The sequence below is a fragment of the Sus scrofa genome, chromosome 15 (genome assembly GCF_054392235.1).
Source record: "Sus scrofa isolate SSC_HxYL_T2T_F1_AM1 chromosome 15, Sscrofa_HxYL_maternal_Yorkshire_Landrace_v2.0, whole genome shotgun sequence".
NCBI classification, from domain to species: Eukaryota; Metazoa; Chordata; class Mammalia; order Artiodactyla; family Suidae; genus Sus; species Sus scrofa.
Window position 1 is genome coordinate 29,932,327 of NC_139397.1, and position 16,403 is coordinate 29,948,729.

The following is a 16,403-nucleotide window of genomic DNA, read 5'->3' on the forward strand; positions in this document are numbered from 1 at the left end:
CCACTATGAAAACTTCTGGTTAGGAATTTTTTTAAAAAAAAACTTTACAATCAACAGATTTTGAAGTTTACCTCCCAGGCTTTATTTTATTTGTGCTGACATTTCTTCTCTTTCACATTATTTTGACTATTTCTGTACTACTGTTTTTTCCCTTTCTTCTCCACCATTCAGTTTGGAGGAAAAGAGCTCCGAGATGAGGAGCAGACGGCTGAGAGCATTAAGAACCAAATGACTGTGAAGGAGTGGGAGAAGGTGTTTGAAATGAGTCAAGATAAAAATCTATACCACAATCTTTGCACAAGCCTGTTTCCTACTATACATGGTAAGAGTTCTTTTATCCATTTGTGGTCTAAACTTGAAATCAAAATAATGATTATATTTTTTAAATTTTTAATTTTTTTCTATTAAAAAAATTTTTTTTTTTTTGTCTTTTCTAGGGCCTCACCTGCAGCATATGAAGGTTACCAGGCTAGGGGTTGAATCGGAGCTGTAGCCACTGGCCTACTCCAGAGCCACAGCAGTGCCAGATCTGAGCCATGTCTGCGACCTACACCACAGCTCATGGCAACGCCAGATCCTTAACCCACTTGAGTGAGGCCAGGGATCGATCCTGCAACCTCATGGTTCCTAGTCGGATTCGTTAACCACTGAGCCACCATGGGAACTCCCCAAAATAATTAGGACTCTTAAAAAGTCATTTACAAAAAGACAGATACTAGATGATTCCATTTAAAATGAGGTACCTAGAATAGGTAAGTTCATAGAGACAGAGTAGAAAGGGGTTACCTGGTGGCTTGGGGAAAGAGAATTTGTTTAATGGATAGAGTTTCTGTTTGGGATGATGGAAAGTTCTAGAAATGGATGCAGTGATGGTTGTAAAAGAGTGAATATACTTAATTCCACTGAACTGTTTGAAATAGTAGTTTTATGTTGTATATATTTTACCACAATTTTTTAAAAAAGAAAAGAGGTCAGTCTTTTTTTTCCTGGCTTTATAACAACTGTCTTTAATATATCCTAATATGCTAGATTAATATCCTAATCTTGTTTTTCTTCATTTTCACAATGGAGAGTGTTTTCATTCTGTTTTTTTGGTTATGTGTATTGTGCAAGGTATAGATCTTGTTTCTTTCTCTTGGTTACTAGCTGCTCACTGTCTTTAAAATCCCCTTGTTGTGTTAAAGGATATGTCTGAATTTTCAGGCCTCATACTTTACTTTTGTTCCATCATTATCTTCCATACTTAATTAGAATTATGGCAAGAATTCATAGGATCATGGCAATTTCTCTTGATATATATATATATATATATATATATATATTTTTTTTTTTTTTTTTGGTCTTTTTGCCATTTCTTGGGCTGCTCCCCTGGCATATGGAGGTTCCCAGGCTAGGGATCGAATCGGAGCTGTAGCTGCCAGCCTACGCCAGAGCCACAGCAACGCAGGATCCGAGCTGTGTCTGCGACCTACACCACAGGTCACTGCAAACCTGGATCGTTAACCCACTGAGCAAGGGCAGGGATCGAACCCGCAACCTCATGGTTCCTAGTCAGATTCGTTAACCACTGAGCCATGACAGGAACTCCTTGATACATATTTTTAATCATTGAAATTTAGCATTTTTTCCTAGTTAAATATTTGGTCAATGAAATTGAATTGAAATTCTTTCTGTTTATAACTCTTTATAGATTTTATTTTATTTTTTTATTACTCAAATGAATGTATCACATCTGTAGTTGTATAATGATCATAACAATCTGATTTCACAGGATTTCCATCCCACAGCCCAATCCTCTTTATAGATTTTAGAGTGTCCTCTGTTATAATGAGTAGGTGTCAAATTTTTATACTGCTCCATTCCCCCCATGAATTAATCTTTTGCTGCATAAAAAAATTACACAAAACTTAATGGCTTAAATTTTCTCATACAATCTGGAGGTCAGGAATTTGAGAGAGAGAACCTGGGTGGTTCTGGCTCAGTCTTTGACGAGTTTGACCGGACGGCTTGACTTGGGCTGGAGGATGATCCACTTAAAAGGGGGCTCACTCACTGCTTATCTATTAGTGCTGGTTGTTAGCTGGAAGCCTTGGTTTCTTGTTACACGAATCTCTTCCATTGGGCTGTTTGAGTGTCCTCACAACACAACAGCTGACTTCTTCCAGAGCATGCGATCCAAGAGAGCAGAGCAAGGAGGAAGCAAAATGCCTCTCAGAACCTATTCTTAGAAGTTACATACCTTCACTTCCACTGTGTGCTCTTTGATGGAAGCAAGTTACTAAGTGCAGGCACACTTAAGGAGAAGAGAATTAAGCTCCACCTAGAAATGAGGATTATCAAAGAATTTGTGTACTATTTAAAAACTACCACATGAGTTTTGTTTGTTTCATATAGGTTGTGAGTCAGAGGAATTTTGGTTTTGGATTTTCAATTTTTTGCTCTTAAGCAGTGTTTGTGGAAATGTGCCTAGGACATTGTTGATGGAGTTCACAGAAAATCATCATAATTTAAACAGAAAATGTTTATTTAAGTATCACAATTTCTAAAAATCTGATGTCTTTTTTAAATTGTACATTTCCTTCTTATATTAGATGTATAAACTGTTCTTAGAAGCAGCTTAAATCACATTTAGCATCTTATTTAATCCGTATCAGTTCAATTAGCATGTGTTTATATTCACCATGGATCACTGTTCTAAGTAAATTATAGACCATTTCCTTAAACTATTTTTATTTATTTATTTAATTTTACTTTTTAGGGCTGCACCCATGGCATATGGAAGTTCCCAGGCTAGGAGTCTAATTGGAGCCACAGCTGCTAGCCTGTGCCACAGCCACAGCAACGCCAGATCCGAGCTGAGTTCACGGGTGAATAAGAAACTATTTCCTGAAACTGCTGGTCTTAAAGTTTTTTTAATCCTTTAGATGGATTCTTAAGTGCAGATAAAAAAATCTATTTGGGTTAAAAAGGAAGCAAATTTTGGAATTCCATTGTGGCGCAGTGGTTAACGAATCCGACTAGAAACCATGAGGTTGCGGGTTCAATCCCTGGCCTTGCTCCGTGGGTTAAGGATCCGGTGTTGCCATGAGCTGTGGTGTAGGTTGCAGACACGGCTCGGATCCCGCATTGCTGTGGCTCTGGCGTAGGCCAATGGCTACGCCTCCGATTAGACCCCTAGCCTGGGAATCTCCATATGCTGCAGGAGCGACCCTAGAAAAGGCAAAAAGGTAAAAACACACACACACACACACAAAAAAAAGGGAAGCAAGTTTTGAAGTTCCTGTTGTGGCTCAGTGGTTAACAAACCTGACTAGGCTCCATGAGGAAGAGGGTTTGATTCCTGGCCTCGATTGGGGGTGAAAGATCTGCTGTTGCTGTAAGCTGTGGTGTAGGTTGTAGATTGCAGCTTGGATCTGATGTTGCTGTGGCGTAGGCCAGTGGCTACAGCTCTGATTGGACCCCTAGCCTGGGGACCTCCATATGCCATGGGTGCACTCCCCCCTGCCCCCAGGAAAAGGAAGCAAGTTTTAAAGGATATTAGAAAGTTTGTAGTATCCAAAGGAGAAGAACAGCCCTTTGGTTGGATTGCCAGAAAGAATTCTTTTTAAAAAATATATTTTAAAAAATTTTATTTGAGTTGACTTAAAATGTTCTGTCAATTTCTGCTGTATAGCGAAGTGACCTGGTCATGCATATGCAAACATTACAGAAAGAATTCTTATAACTACATTGCAAAATGGGCTACTGACCCCCCAGACCATGCTGCCTCAGCCGCAACTGGGAGTGTCTCCCTCATCAACCTTAGAACCTCCCTCCTCTGTTGACAATCACATCAGCAAAAGGATACCTCACCTTATCTTTTTCCATGTAACTCATGTGAATCCATCTCTCAAGTTAGCTTTCTGAATTCTAGTGGCAAAAAAGGCTGGAAATGTAGTTTTTCTTTCTTTTTGCTTTTTAGGGCGGCACCTGTGGCATATGGAGGTTCCTAGGCTAGGGGTCTAATCGGAGCTACAGGTGCTGGCCTATGTCACAGCCACAGCCATGCCAGATCCGAGCCAAGTCTGCAATGTTCACCACAGCTCATGGCAACGCTGGATTCTTAACCAACTGATCAAGGCCAGGGATTGAATCTGCAACCTCATGGTTCCTAGTTGGATTTGTTTCTGCTGTGCCACAACGGGAGCTCCCATTTCCTTAAACTCTTGATTAGAATTGTAGGACCTGCCACTAGAAAGAGCCAGTAAATGTGGTAGGCTGTAATGGACATAGTTTGTGTATGGGGAGAGGTGTTTGAGGACTGTGACATTAGGAAAGGCTTTGTGTAGAGGTGGGACTTTTTATGGACAAAGAAAGACTCTTAGGATGGTGAGCGTCAGCATCTGTGATTAGGTAAAGACATTAGGACGGTGATTGGGTGACTTTATGTTCACAGAACAAGAGCCAAGATTAGAAACCAGGTATTTTTACTCCAGTCTTAGCTTTGTTTCTGCTATCTCTGCTCTTTTAATTGGTAAATATATCATGGTAGTTTCCTGTGAAATTGTTTAACTTTGTGTTGCAAATTACCTTGGGTTTTCATTTCAGGCAATGATGAAGTAAAACGAGGTGTCTTGCTGATGCTCTTTGGTGGTGTTCCAAAAACAACAGGGGAAGGGACCTCTCTTCGAGGGGACATAAACGTTTGCATTGTTGGTGACCCCAGTACAGCTAAGAGCCAGTTTCTCAAGTAAGTGTTTGCCTAAGATAGGGGCGCAGAGAAAGCAATATGCATAGTTCCAGACTTTCTGTGTTATGAAGAATACAGTCATTGTGCCTTTACCAGGGCAAGAGTATAAATTACAACTGTTGACTATATAACTCTCTTGATTAAGTACACCTTAATTTGTTAAGTAGAATGTAACAACATTTTACACATTTTTTTTGGAATAGGGAAAAATTGTGTGCAGTCCCAGTCCCACACGGAATTCTTTTAATCTTTGTATAATAAAGTTCTTTGAATACATGAATATATATATTTTCATGGTTATAAGTCACAGCATGCATATTCTTAATTTTGATTTACCCTAAATATTTTTCCATGTTTATTTTCACAATTGTTGGGTTTTGTTTTTATGTGTTGGGTTTTGTTGGTCTATTATAACTTAAAAAAAAAAAAATCTGTTCCCTAGCCTGATATTAGTTTAACAGAGTAGTTTATGGTAATGATTATAGATATTAATAGAGTGAACATCATAGTGCGTATAAGTTTTGATTTTAATTTTTTTCTTTTGGGTAAATTCCTAGACATAGGATTGTTGAGATTAAGAATATAAACATCATAGTTCCTATTGTGGCACAGTGGAAATGAATCCAACTAAAAACCATGAGGTTGTGGGTTCAATCCCTGGCCTCGCTCATTGGATTAAGGATCCAGCATTGCTGTGAGCTGTGGTGTAGGTTGCAGATGCAGCTCAAATCCTGCGTTGCTGTGGCTGTGGTATAGGCTGGCAGCTGTGGCTTTGATTTGACCCCTAGCCTGGTTATCTCCATATGCTGCAAGTGAAGCCCAAAAAAAGCAAAAACAAAACAAAACATCTTGGAGTTCCTGTTGTGGCATAGCGGAAATGAATCTGACTAGTATTTTTGAAGACATGGGTTTGATCCCTGGCCTTGCAGTGGGTCGGGGATCTGGCATTGCCGAGAGCTTCGGTGTAGGTCACAGACGCAGCTCGGATCCTGCATTGCTATAGCTGTGTCATAGACTGGCAGCTTTAGCTCCGATTTAACCCCTGGCCTGGAAACTTCCACATGCTGCCGTGCAGCCCTAGAAAGCACACATACACACACACAAAAGAATACAAACATCTTTAAGGTTCTTAAACAAGACAACCTTTACAAAAGCAGTACTATAAAGATGAGACATTTTATGCTAAATTTAATATAACACTACTTTAGCAATTTTTGCTTATTTTTATTTTTATTTTATTTTTTGTCTTTTTAGCTGTTTCTTGGGCCACTCCCTCGGCATATGGAGGTTCCCAGGCTAGGGGGCCAGTCGGAGCTGTAGCCACTGGCCTACGCCAGAGCCACAGCAACGCGGGATCCGAGCCGTGTCTGCAACCTACACCACAGCTCACGGCAACGCCGGATCGTTAACCCACTGAGCAAGGGCAGGGACCGAACCCGCAACCTCATGGTTCCTAGTCGGATTCGTTAATCACTGTGCCACGACGGGAACTCCAATTTTTGCTTATTTTTAGAAAGTATAGTAAGTACTTACTTTTAGACTTTTAATAAACTTAAAGGTCAAGATAATAGCAACCAGTTTTTGAGCACCTACTCAAAATGTTCTTTTTTTTTGTCTTTTTGCTCTTTCTTGGGCCGCTCCCTCGGCACATGGAGGTTCCCAGGCTAGGGGTCCAATCAGAGCTGTAGCCACCGGCCTACACCAGACCCACAGCAACGCAGGATCCAAGCCGAGTCTGCAGCCTACACTACAGCTCACGGCAACGCAGGATCGTTAACCCACTGAGCAAGGGCAGGGATCGAACCCGCAACCTCATGGTTCCTAGTCGGATTCGTTAACCACTGCTCCACAATGGGAACTCCTCAAAATGTTCTTGTTGCTGTGGTTGTGTTTGTGCATGTGTGTTGTCTTAATCTAGCAGCATCCAGACAGGTAGCCGAGTTGTGGAATGTCTCAGAATTTCCTTCCTTTTTAAGATTGAATAATACTTCATCGTATGTGTTTAATACTTTTTGTTTATCTATTCATCTGTCAATGGACATTTGAGTTTTTTTCACCTTTGGTCTATTGTAAATAATGCTGTATTTACAATATCTGTTCAAGTCACAATATATCTGTTCAAATCCTTACTTCTGTTTCTTTTATTATTCTTCTATTTTTATTCTTATTTTTTGTCTTTTTAGGGTTGCACCTGTAGCATATGGAGGTTCCCGGGCTATAGGTGGAATTGGAGCTGTAGCTGCTGGCCTACACCACAGCCATAGCAACACTGGATCTGAGCCACGTCTGCAACCTACACCACAGCTCATGGCAACACCATATCCTTAACCCACTGAGCAAGGTCAGGGATCAAACCCGTGTCCTTGTGGATACTAGTTGGATTCATTAACCTCTGAGCCATGACGGGAACTCCTCTTGTTTATTTAATTCTCCTAAATTTAGATCCTTAATCCATTTTGAGTTAATTTTTGTATATGGTGTAAAGTAAGAGTGCAACTTTATTTTTCATGTGGCTAGCCAGTTGCCTCCAAATCAAGAGTGTTCTTTCACTTCATTGAAATGTTTTGTCACTTTTGTTGAAAATCCCTTGACCAGGGAGTTCCCGTCGTGGCGCGGTGGTTAACAATCCGACTAGGAACCATGAGGTTGCGGGTTCGGTCCCTGCCCTTGCTCAGTGGGTTAAGGATCCTGCGTTGCAGTGAGTTGTGGTGCAGGTTGCAGACTCGGCTCGGATCCTGCGTTGCTGTGGCTCTGGCGTAGGCCAGTGGCTACAGCTCCAGTTGGACCCCTAGCCTGGGAACCTTCATATGCCGCGGGAGCGGCCCAAAGAAATAGCAAAAAAAGACAAAAAAAAAAAAAAAAAGAAAATCCCTTGACCATAAAACTGAGGACTTATCTCTGGACTCTTAGTTACATTTTATTAATCTCTATGTCTGTTCTTAGGCCACTATTACCCTATGTTGATTATTATTACTTCTGTGATAAGTTTTAGAATCAAGAAGTGTGAGTCATCCATCTCTCTATTCATCTGCCAGATTGTTTTGGCTATTCTGGGTCCCTTGAGTTTCCACATAAATTTTAGTATCAACTTACCAGTTTCTACAAGGAAGTTAAGTGTGATATCAATAGGGATTGCATTGAATCTTTAGATCAAATTGAGGCGTATTTGCTTTTTAACAATAATTTGGTCTTTCAATCCATGAACATGGGGTATTTCCTAAGTATTTCATTCTATTTTAATGCTCTTATAAATGAAGCTGTTTTTTAAGTTTCATTTTTGAGTTGTTCATTCCAAGTGTTTAGAAACACAATCGATTATTGGTTTTCTTTTATTTTGAAACGTTGGAACTGATTTATTAGTTTTGACATTTTTAGTGGATTCCATAGGATTTTTTTTGTCTACAAGATGATGTTAACTGCAAATCATGATAGTTCTCTTTTTTTGAGGAGATTACAATGCACCATCCTCTTTTGCCATATTTCAACACACACACACACACACACACACACACACACACACACACAGTTGTATCATACAGATATACTTCCCCTTATTCCTCCCCCGCCCCCGGGGAGGGGACATTTATTTCCTCTCTATTGTGTCTGGTCATTCATGCTGAAGTCCATGTTCATATGACCTGACAACAAGAGCATTTGCCCCACTCAGCCGTTTGCTTCTGTCTATGCAGAGATAGGTTTTCTTTTTTTCTTTTTTTGCCTTTTTGGGTCACACCTGTGACATATGGAGGTTTCCCGGCTAGGGGTCAAATCAGAGCTACACCGGCCAGCCTACGCCACAGCCACAGCAACGTGGGATCCAAGCCACATCTGCAACCTACACCACAGCTCACTACAACCCCTGATCCTTAACCCACTGATTGAGGCCAGGGATTGAGCCCCCAACCTCATGGTTCCTGGTTGGATTCATTTCTGCTGCACCACAACAGGAACTCCTTCCTTTCAAATCTAGGTACCTTTTTCTTTTCTTGCTTAATTGTCCTGGCTGGACCTTTCAGTATAAGGTTGAATAGATAGCAAGAGCAGACCCCCATGTTTTGTTCCTCCTCTTAGGGGGCAAGCATTCAGCCTTTTACTGTTAAGTGTAATGTTAGCTGTGGGTTTTCATAGATGCCCTTTATCAGATTGAGGAAAAGTTTCTTCTGTTCTAGAGAGACTCGTAAAATCTGTGTTGGATTTCATCATATGCTTTTTCTGCATGTATTGAGATAGTTCTTATCCTTTATTAAAAAAGTGTATATTGTTGATTCTTTGATGTTAAACTAGTTTTGCCTTTTTTGAATAAATCTCACATCTAGTTCTGTTTTCATTTTTTTTTTTAAGTGCAAGGCCTTCTGATATTGTTGCTCAGCTGTTTATGACTGATGTTTTTTGTCATGTGTGAACTTTATCTTCCACCTGATAGGAATAGATTTAACCTATTTAAAAGACCAAAGGAGAAAAGGTTTTTTATTTGGTCTGTGGTATATGTCTTTATGAATTGCTTTTTTTTTTTTAATGACTCTTTCAAATGTTAGTTAAGAAATTTTTCCTTTTTTTTTTTTTTTTTTTTTTTTGACTTTTTGTCTTTTTAGGGCTGTACCCGTGGTGTGTGGAGGTTCCCAGGCTAGGGGTCCAGTCAGTGCTGTAGCCACTGGCCTATACCAGGGCCACAGCAATATAGGATCTGAGCCACATCTGCCACCTACACCACAGCTCATGGCAACGCCAGATCCTTAACTCACTAAGTGAGGCCAGGGATAGAACCTACGTCCTCATGGATGCTAGTCGGGTTCGCTACCTGCTGAGCCACAGCGGGAACTCCAAGTTAAGAAATGTGAATTCTTGGGAGTTCCTTCCTGTTGTGGCTCAGCAGGTTACAGACCTGACTAGTATCCATGAAGATGTAGGTTCAATCCCTGGTCTTGCTCAGTGGGTTAAAGTTCTGTTGTTGCCCCGAGCTGTGGTGTAGGTCATAGATGTGGCTCAGATTCTGTGTTGCTATGGCTGTAGCATAGGGTGGCAGCTATAGCTCCGATTTGACCCTTAGCCTGGGAATTTCAATATGCCACAAGTGCAGCCCTAAAATAAATAAATGTAAATAAATTCTTACTTGCCATAAACCCTACTAGATGATATTCCTGAAAAGGATAATTTATAGTCATATATTTATTAACTATTATGATAACCTTGAACAGGCATGTGGAGGAATTCAGTCCCAGAGCTGTCTACACCAGTGGCAAAGCGTCCAGTGCTGCTGGCTTAACAGCAGCTGTTGTGAGAGATGAAGAATCTCATGAGTTTGTCATTGAGGCTGGAGCTTTGATGCTGGCTGATAATGTAAGAGCATTTTACCTTCTTGGATATAAAGACATCAAAATATCCAGTACCCTATCAATAAAGGCTTATAAGTTTCTATTAAGGGTTTTGTTTTTTTTTTTAAAGCAGTTTTAGTAGGTAATTCATGGTTTTATTAGTCCAGAATATAATTGAGATTGTCGTCATTAATCAGCGCTTTCTGAACTTCTCTAGAATGAATTGCCTGTTTTAAGCTTTTGTGTTTGCTATAACTAGTATTTATCATTTTATCTTTTTAGATTGACACATCTGAGTATATCTGTTGCATTTCACATGTGTTAGTTACAGATCCGTTAGACCTATGAATGCGTATAAACTAGTTATACATACTTATTAATAGTAATATGTTCCAACTTTGCTCTTCACTTCCCCAGCCTAAAATCAATACTGAGATGACCTAGGATATTTTGAGACTGGTTTTGATAATGAGTAAAAGTTCAGTCAGTAACTATGTATCTAGTTTTGCTTAGTTTAAATGGGTCAAAAACATATGGTTCCTTCTAGCTCTGAGATCTTTTGTACTGTCTTACTCTAGTAGGAGAAATTAGTATTGCTTACTTAATCTATCTTTGTTATTTAGAGACTGGAAAGGTCTCTGATAGGAGTTTCCTTGCCATTTGACATCTGAAAGAGTTTCTTAAGCTATATTTGTTTGGTTACAGGGTGTATGTTGTATTGACGAATTTGATAAGATGGATGTGCGGGATCAAGTTGCTATTCATGAAGCTATGGAACAACAGACCATCTCCATCACTAAAGCAGGAGTGAAGGTTTGTGTGTCCACTTCTGTTAACACTGCATGGTGCCTTTGCCTTGTAGATTAATGTAGATCTAGAGATGGTCACTTGAATAAAATGCATTACTTCAACAAGAAATGGTGTTTATTGAAATGGAAGACACAGCCCTGAGAATTATTAATCCAAATTATAGGTGCTGTTTACGGTACTGTGAAAATTATTGCTATGACGCAAAGTAGAAGTACTAGTGAAATTTTTAGTACTTTCACAATTTCCACAGAGCTTCTATAGTCTTTGATAAAGGGTACTTCCATTTGTAACCAAAATGATGAAAGTCAACAGATTATTTAAATGAAAATAGTAAATACAGTATTGTAACTAGCATTAGAGAGAAGCCAAACTTTAAGAATAAAAGCAATATGGTCAGTTAAGAAAAACATAAGCAGTACTTTAAAATAGAAGTTAAAAAGAGAAATCTTCCCCTACAGCTTCCAGCACCAGTAGATACTCAGAAGTTTCTGCTGACTTTGTGCCCCTCTTAGGAATGTTTTATCATGAATAAGCGTAATAAACATACAGTTTTGTTGCTTGCTCATTAAATTCCATCATTTTATTTTGGTAATCTTTCTATACCAGTACATGTTAGATCCACTTTAGTTTTTTTATTACTGCATGATTTTCAATTGTATATATCCCATTTTGGCTTAGTAGGCTCTTATACAGTGACATTTAAGTTATTTCCAGCCTTTTGTATTCTAAATGATATTATAATAAATGTCCTTAGACACATTTTCCCATACCTCGCTGCAAAGTAATTTCTTAATAAGAAATTACTTATTCTTAATAAGAAATTGCTTAAAGGGTGTGTACATTTGGAGTTCCCGTCGTGGCGCAGTGGTTAATGAATCTGACTGGGAACCATGAGGTTGTGGGTTCGATCCCTGCCCTTGCTCAGTGGGTTAACAATCCAGCGTTGCCATGAGCTGTGGTGTAGATTGCAGACGTGGCTTGGATCTTGTGTTGCTGTGGCTCTGGTGTAGGCTGTTAGCTACAGCTCCGATTCGACCCCTAGCCTGGGAGCCTCCTTATGCTGCGGGAGTGGCCCAAGAAATGGCAAAAAGACAAAAAAAAAAAAAAAAAGGTGTGTACATTATACCACCAACATCATATGGGAGTGGGTACCTGTTTCTCTATATTTTCAGACTTTAATTTTAATGATTCAGAAGGTGAAAGATGGTATTATTATTTTGTTTTGCATTTAGTTAGTTATTAGTGAGGTTGAGCATTTTGTTGTATGCTTATTGGCCATTCCAATTATCTTTAAACCTATCACAATTTTTCCTTTTGTGGTCAGGCTACTCTGAATGCCAGGACGTCCATTTTGGCAGCAGCAAACCCGATCAGTGGACACTATGACAGATCAAAGTCATTGAAACAGAATATAAATTTGTCAGCTCCTATCATGTCCCGATTTGATCTCTTCTTTATACTTGTGGATGAATGTAATGAGGTAACCACATGTGCTGTCTTCCTTTGTTGTTTCCAATTTGAGTAGTTGAGCCAAACCTGGAGGATATACTCCTGAAGAACTGGTGCATATGTTGGCAGTGACTTTTTTTTTTTTTTTTTGGCAGTGATTTTTTTCTTTCTCAGTGCCACAGGTTTGGACAAAGGTTTATTAAGCAACTCAAAATAGAGTCACATCAAGTTTTTTGTTTTTGTTACTGTTTTTAAATTCTCAAATAAAAGAGGAAACATATTACAGTAAATTCCCAACCATACGCTTCAAGGTTTCTATAAGATTTTTTCATTGTTTTCTGTTTCTTCCAGGAGTATTGGAAAGAATCAGAATGCCAAACAGGAATTTTTTTCTTATTTTAAATTATGAGTCATTTGCCTTCCTGTACTGTACTTTCCTATCAAGTTACTACATGTGTCACATTTTTCCTAATTATGTAGTAGTTTTAAGATTGAATGTAAAATTGTGGATTTACTTAGGTTTTAACATGTTAGTATTAGAGTTACTTAGACTTAAATATTTAACAACATTGCAGGTCTTAGATGAGCACAGAACTACAAAATGTCCTTCTGTAGAAGGTAATATTGTATCGTACTTTTTAACTGCTGAGCATGGAGATCCTGCATTACATTAGGCCCAATGCATGCTTCTTGTTTATAGCAAAACTTTAAATATTATTCAAAATAAAAGCTGCCTTCTGGAGGTTCCACTGTGGCACAGTGGGTGTATGATCCAGCTTGTCTTTGTGGAGGAGCTGGTTTGAACCCTGGACTGCTGCAGTGGGTTAGGGATCTGGCATTATTGCAGTTGTGGCTTAGGTCACATTTCCGGCTTAGATTCAGTTCCCAGCCCAGGAACTTCCATATGCTGCCAGGGCAGCTGAGAAAAGCAGGGGGGGTAGGGAGCTGCCTTCCATTAATATGAATGTTTAGGCAGTTTTTGTATTTTATGTTCGGGTTTGGCTGTTTTCCTTCACAAATCTATGGGGAGCTGCCTTCCATTAATATGAATGTTTAGGCAGTTTTTGTATTTTATGTTCGGGTTTGGCTGTTTTCCTTCACAAATCTATGTATTTAACCCATTCCTCTTTGAAGCCCCATTGTTGGGAGTTGTCTGATTTTCATATATTTCTGTCTGTACATAATACTAAATTAGTTTTTTAACTTTTTAATTGAAAATAATTTCAAACTTATAGAAAAGTTGCAGGAAATAGAATAGTATATATAGTACCCCAATAGTCTTTTTTCAGTTCACATATTAACTTTTTGCCTCATTTGCTTTACCATTTGCTCTATATATCTCTACTTTTTTTTCCTGTACCATTTGAGAGTAAATTATGTATTTTTAGTATGATTTTATTTTTTCAATGGTAATAACAATTCTATGAGATTATCTTCATGTATTCATAAGTGGCAACATAATGTAGTGGCTAAGAGGACAGACTCTGAAGGTAAAATCTTCAAATCCTTTCTCTGTTACTTAATCACTGTGATGTTAGACAACTTACTTAATCTTTCTGGGCCACAATTTACTCATTTGTAAAATGGGGGTAATATTACTTACCTAATAAGGTTTTTGTGAGGGTTGCATGAATTATTGCTTCTGGATATACTTAGGGCAATAGTGACTGTCATATACTGAGGGCCCTAGAAATCTTACTTCTGTCATATTAAAATCAGTTGTTTCTGGAGTTCTCCCTTGTGGCCCAGCAAGTTAAGGACCCAGCATTGTCTATATGAGGATGCAGGTGTGATCCCTGGCTTGGCTCAGTGGGTTAAGGATCTAGTGAGCTGAAGCATAGGTTGCAGATCCAGCTCAGATTTCGTATTGCCATGGCTGTGTAGCTGCAGCTCTGATTCAACCCCTAGATTGGGAACTTCAGTATACCATGGGTGTGGCCATAAAAGGAAAAAAATATTAAATCAGTTAATTCTTTCAGGAGTAGTCTTAGAACAGTTTAAAGGTATACATTTAAACTTTTGATTAAAACTGAAGAAACTTTTCTTAGAAACTTGAACCCATTAATACATCTTATGGTGGCATATTAGAGTTTGTTAGCTATAAATAATTTCCTAATGCCTGAGATAGCCTGGAGTGTTTATTGTTGTAACTAATCAAAGTGATTTTCTGATTTCGAATTAGGTCACAGATTATGCCATTGCCAGGCGAATAGTAGACTTGCATTCAAGAATTGAGGATTCAATTGATCGTGTCTATTCCCTTGATGATATCAGGAGGTATCTTCTTTTTGCAAGACAGTTTAAACCCAAGGTAACCTGCCTTTTTGAATTGTAATCAGGCATTATGAGTATGTGAAAGTGACATTTAAACAAAAGCATCACCTGGAAATTAACTGAACTTGACTTGTTCGGGTGTTTTTTTTAAAGTTATTTGTTTTTTTTCGTTTGATCTTGAGGGCTTTTTTTTGAGAACAGTTTTCTTCAGTGAGAGCTGAGAAAAGGGAATTTTTTAAAAGTGAAAAATTAACATTTCTTTTACTTGTTAGGTGCCAGTAAAAAGATTTTTGTAAGTGAATGAACATGAATAACTATCTTACAGTAATTGATGTAGTTTATTGGATTCTGTGCTGGATCCAGAGTATTGAGTTGGACGTTTGTTTCTAAAATAAACCTCTATAATGCCTTTTTTTTTTTTTTTTTTTTTTAAGCATTTTGCTAAAGTAGAATCAAAAACTTTGATTCTCATTGAGGTTTTTACACTATTTCTGGCTTGACTTTTGGGAGTTATCCTTAGATTTTAATTCTCCAGCTCCTTCGCTTGGTTATCTAAAATAATCAGGATTGACTCTCATGTCCCAAGAGAAGCATCACTTTAATTTGCAGAGGCATTTGTTCTCCATCACTGTATGCTGGTCCTTCTGTTACCTTGGTCTGCTTCCTTAACATGCTTACTTCCTAGCTCTGAAAAACTTAGGATTCTTTAGTATGCCTCACTTTGTTATTCAGTAGATACTAAGCTTTATCAAAATATCTGGTATATATATATATATATATATATAGCAGTTCCCTCATATCCACAGGGGATATATTTCAAGACCCTTAGTGGATGCCTTTGACCACAGATAGTACCAAATCCTATATATACTATTTTTTTCTTACACATACATGCCTATGATAAAGCTTAATTTATAAATTAGGCACAATAAGAGAGTAACTGAATAGCTAACATCACTATTCTTGCACTTTGGGGCTTTTATTAAGTAAAATAAGGGTTACTTGAGCACAAACCCTTTGTTACTGTAACAGTTGATCTGGTAACCAAGATGGGTACTAAGTGACTAATAGGCAAGTAGTATATACAGCATGGATATACTGGAAAAAGAGATGATTCACACCCTGGGTGGGACATTGGGTGACATAAGATTTCACTATACTACTCAGAACAGTGCACAATTTAAAACATATAAATTGTTTATTTCTGGGATTTTCTATGTAATCTTTTCAAACTGCAGTTGATCATGAGTAACCGAAACTGCAGAAAATGGAGCTACAGATAAAGTGGGACTACTATTAATTATTGACTCCTCTTTTTCCCAAAAACTGCATAAGTTAATTAACTGCTCAAGAATAGCCTGAATGGTAGCTTGTTTAATGAACTTTGGCATCTTAGGTATACATGTCTTTTAGAAATGGTCATTTGCTTAAATACTAACTCTGCCATCTCCCTGTTCATAAAATTAGTATATGGAATTCACAGTCCTAAGTATCAGTTTCTTTTAAAAGACATTTCAGTATTAATTCCTTGTCATTGGTTTCAAAGCTTTGACCCTCTCAGTTCCCCCAGAATATCTCCACCTGGGAAGCTCTTAAACTTATGTTTAAGTAAAAATGCTGACTTCATTGATGTTCTGACACAGATTTCTAAAGAGTCAGAGGACTTCATAGTGGAACAGTATAAACGCCTTCGCCAGAGGGATGGTTCTGGAGTAACCAAGTCTTCATGGAGGATTACAGTGCGACAGCTCGAGAGCATGATCCGTCTTTCTGAAGCAATGGCTCGGATGCACTGCTGTGATGAGGTATCAAAATCACTTCAACATAAT

At 38.5% G+C, this 16,403-nt stretch overlaps 1 protein-coding gene across 6 annotated transcripts in view; it reads left to right on the forward strand.

Moving 5' to 3' along the window:
• Positions 1 to 16,403, forward strand: part of MCM6 (minichromosome maintenance complex component 6) — a 54,375-nt gene that overhangs the window by 13,100 nt on the left and 24,872 nt on the right. For all 6 annotated transcript variants that reach the window (XR_014830557.1, XR_014830554.1, XR_014830555.1 and 3 more), the window contains exons 7-13: positions 172 to 322; positions 4,588 to 4,729; positions 9,925 to 10,066; positions 10,747 to 10,854; positions 12,176 to 12,331; positions 14,483 to 14,611; positions 16,218 to 16,379. Coding sequence is in view for 2 of the 6 variants with exons in the window: in XM_021075844.2 (XP_020931503.1) it covers positions 172 to 322; positions 4,588 to 4,729; positions 9,925 to 10,066; positions 10,747 to 10,854; positions 12,176 to 12,331; positions 14,483 to 14,611; positions 16,218 to 16,379 (990 nt within the window). In the remaining 4 variants the exon portion in view is untranslated. The remainder of the gene's footprint in view (positions 1 to 171; positions 323 to 4,587; positions 4,730 to 9,924; positions 10,067 to 10,746; positions 10,855 to 12,175; positions 12,332 to 14,482; positions 14,612 to 16,217; positions 16,380 to 16,403) is intronic.